The sequence below is a fragment of the Pteropus alecto genome, unplaced genomic scaffold (assembly GCF_000325575.1).
Source record: "Pteropus alecto unplaced genomic scaffold, ASM32557v1 scaffold432, whole genome shotgun sequence".
Classification (NCBI taxonomy): domain Eukaryota; kingdom Metazoa; phylum Chordata; class Mammalia; order Chiroptera; family Pteropodidae; genus Pteropus; species Pteropus alecto.
The window spans coordinates 18,383-20,614 of NW_006432235.1; the positions used below are offsets into that span (position 1 = coordinate 18,383).

The following is a 2,232-nucleotide window of genomic DNA, read 5'->3' on the forward strand; positions in this document are numbered from 1 at the left end:
GGCTGCGTTCCGTTCTCGGCTCACACTGCCGAGAAAATGCTCCCGCCGGGCCCACGCCCCCTCTGAAGCCCATTTGCACCGCTCCTCTCGCAAAGCGGGCGTCTCCCATCCCGCCAGGAGCCGGGACCTGCCGAGGCCGAGGCCGAGGCCGAGGCCACGCCCGCCTCAGCTGCCACTGGACTTGGCTCCTCCCCTTCCTAGGCACCAGAGGTTCGGCCTCAGGGCCTCTGCGCAGCCGGACTCCACCGCACGAAGCCGCGCCCATTTCCGAACATCGGCGGTTCCGCGTTCGGGAGTTCTCGGCTCGGCAGTGCACAACCGCGCCCCCTCCCGGCTGCCAGCGGTTCGGCGTTCAGGCGTTATGGTCTCCGTCAACCCGTAGCCAGAAGCCCCACCCCCTCCAGCCGCTAGCGCTGCCCAGTTAGGGAGTCACCGCCCCACGGCCGAACCCCGCTGCCGAGGCCCCGCCCCCTGAGCGCCAGCTGTTCGTTCTCCTCTTCGGCGGGCTCACCCCACTCGTGGGCGCTCATTCCCCCTCCTCGCCTCTCTTCAGACTGCATGTCCTCTGACAGAACCAGCTAGTCACCTCGTAAACACCGACTCGCAGTCCCAGCGGAGCCACCTCTTACGTAGCGCGCCACGCGCGGCTTTCTCCACCGGAGCCCATGCGGATCCCCCCCCGAGTCAATTTCGCCACGATACCACCTTCGGAGAGCGGGAAATCTGGAACCCGCCCTCATGGCCGTAGCCCTGCCTTTCCCCTGAAGAGTAGCACCTTCACCCCGCCTCCCGAAGCGCGCCTCCCTCCGCCGATCGGTTCCTCGACTTTGGAACACGAGGCGTGTTGCCCTGACCCTGCCCTCCTTGGCCGACTAAGCCCGGGGCCCCTCCCCTTCAGAGCTGGGCGCTGTTGGCCTCGCCCCCTGGGGATAGGGTCTGATCACCGCCTTTTTCCTGTTACCTAAGCCTGAGACTCCGCCTATCAGCAAACCCGGGTCACTCATAGCCGACTGTCTCCGAAGGAAACCGAAGCTCGTGGTCCCCCCTCTACACTGCCGCCCGACTCAGCCCGAAGGAACCCGAAGCGGAGGCCCGGTCTCATGCCAAACGCTGCCTGGCCCCGCCTCCTTCCCGGGTCCCTCTGCGTCGCTCAGAGTCCGAAACTCGGACTCCTCCTCTTCCCGAGCCCGAAGCCCCGCCCCTTGTGTACTGCGGCTGGGCATATCCGGGGTCCAGGTCCAGCGGCCGGCGTGTGCTCCTGGTGCCGCGTGCCAGCTCCTTCTCTACCTCTTCCAGAGCCTGACTGGGGCCCCCACGTGGCCCCGGATCGCTCGGCTCAGCGGGTCCGCAAGAGAGTCTGGGGCGTGCGAGGCGGGGAGGCGTGGCCAGACCCGGGTGGACTGCGGGCGGGGACCGCTCGGCCGCCTCCTGCCCGGCAGGCGGCGCGGAGCCGGGCCCAGGTGGGCCTGGATGGGGGCTCCCAGAGACGCGGTGGCGTCTCTGCGCATCCGCTACCTGATGGGGTGCGGGGGCGGCGCCGGAGCGCGGCCGAGCTCCGGATGGCGTAACCGCCTGTGGCTTTGACCGGGCGGACCTGACAGCCACTGGGTGCGCGTAACCGAAGTGGGGCTAGAGAGGGTGCCTGAGACCCAGGTGGGGCCCATTCTCGGGTTTTAGGCAGGAGGGGTCCGGAGCTCCGAAAGAAGTGGAGGCTGGAGTCTTGGGCTCCGCTGAGTCCTCTCGAAGACTGGCTGGGGGTGTCTGGAGACCTGCGTGTCGAAGAGGAAAGGGCCGGGGGACCAGAAGAGAGAGGCTGGTCCGCCAGATCCTCGAAGGAGGGGAGGGGGGGCTGGAGGCCTGGGTTCTCAAAAGACGGAGCTGGGGCTGGAATCCTCTATCCTCAAAGGAAGAAAGGCCTGGAGGTCTGGACTCATGTTCTCTCAGAGGAGAGGAGCCAAGGGCGGGACTTCTCCGTCCTGGACAACTGGGAACCAGGGGGCAGATTTCTGAATCCTCAAAGGGGAAGAGGCTGCGGACCTGGACTTCTGGGTTCTCACTACGAACCTCTGTCCCTCCCCCAGACCATGTCGCCAGAAGAATGGACATATCTAGTGGTTCTTCTTATCTCCATCCCCATCGGCTTCCTCTTTAAGAAAGCTGGTGAGTCAGGTTCCCTCCCCAGTGGATAATAAAATGGAGGGAGGGGGCCGGAGCGGGGGAGGGGGTCGGGGG

At 66.4% G+C, this 2,232-nt stretch overlaps 2 protein-coding genes across 7 annotated transcripts in view; one reads left to right on the forward strand and one right to left on the reverse strand.

Moving 5' to 3' along the window:
• The window catches only part of TSEN34 (tRNA splicing endonuclease subunit 34), a 5,572-nt gene extending 4,834 nt beyond the window's left edge, over positions 1-738 (reverse strand). The window contains exon 1 of the mRNA XM_015585742.2: positions 587-738. The gene's annotated coding sequence lies outside the window, so the exon portion shown is untranslated. The remainder of the gene's footprint in view (positions 1-586) is intronic.
• A 446-nt stretch (positions 739-1,184) lies between these two features.
• The window catches only part of MBOAT7 (membrane bound O-acyltransferase domain containing 7), a 14,791-nt gene continuing 13,743 nt past the window's right edge, over positions 1,185-2,232 (forward strand). Inside the window, exons 1-2 of one of the 6 annotated variants that reach the window (XM_006907140.3) lie at positions 1,185-1,343; positions 2,082-2,160. In XM_006907140.3, the coding sequence (XP_006907202.1) occupies positions 2,085-2,160 (76 nt within the window). In that variant the 5' untranslated portion in view covers positions 1,185-1,343; positions 2,082-2,084. The other 5 variants (XM_006907141.3, XM_025043555.1, XM_015585741.1 and 2 more) reach the window with 5 other exon arrangements.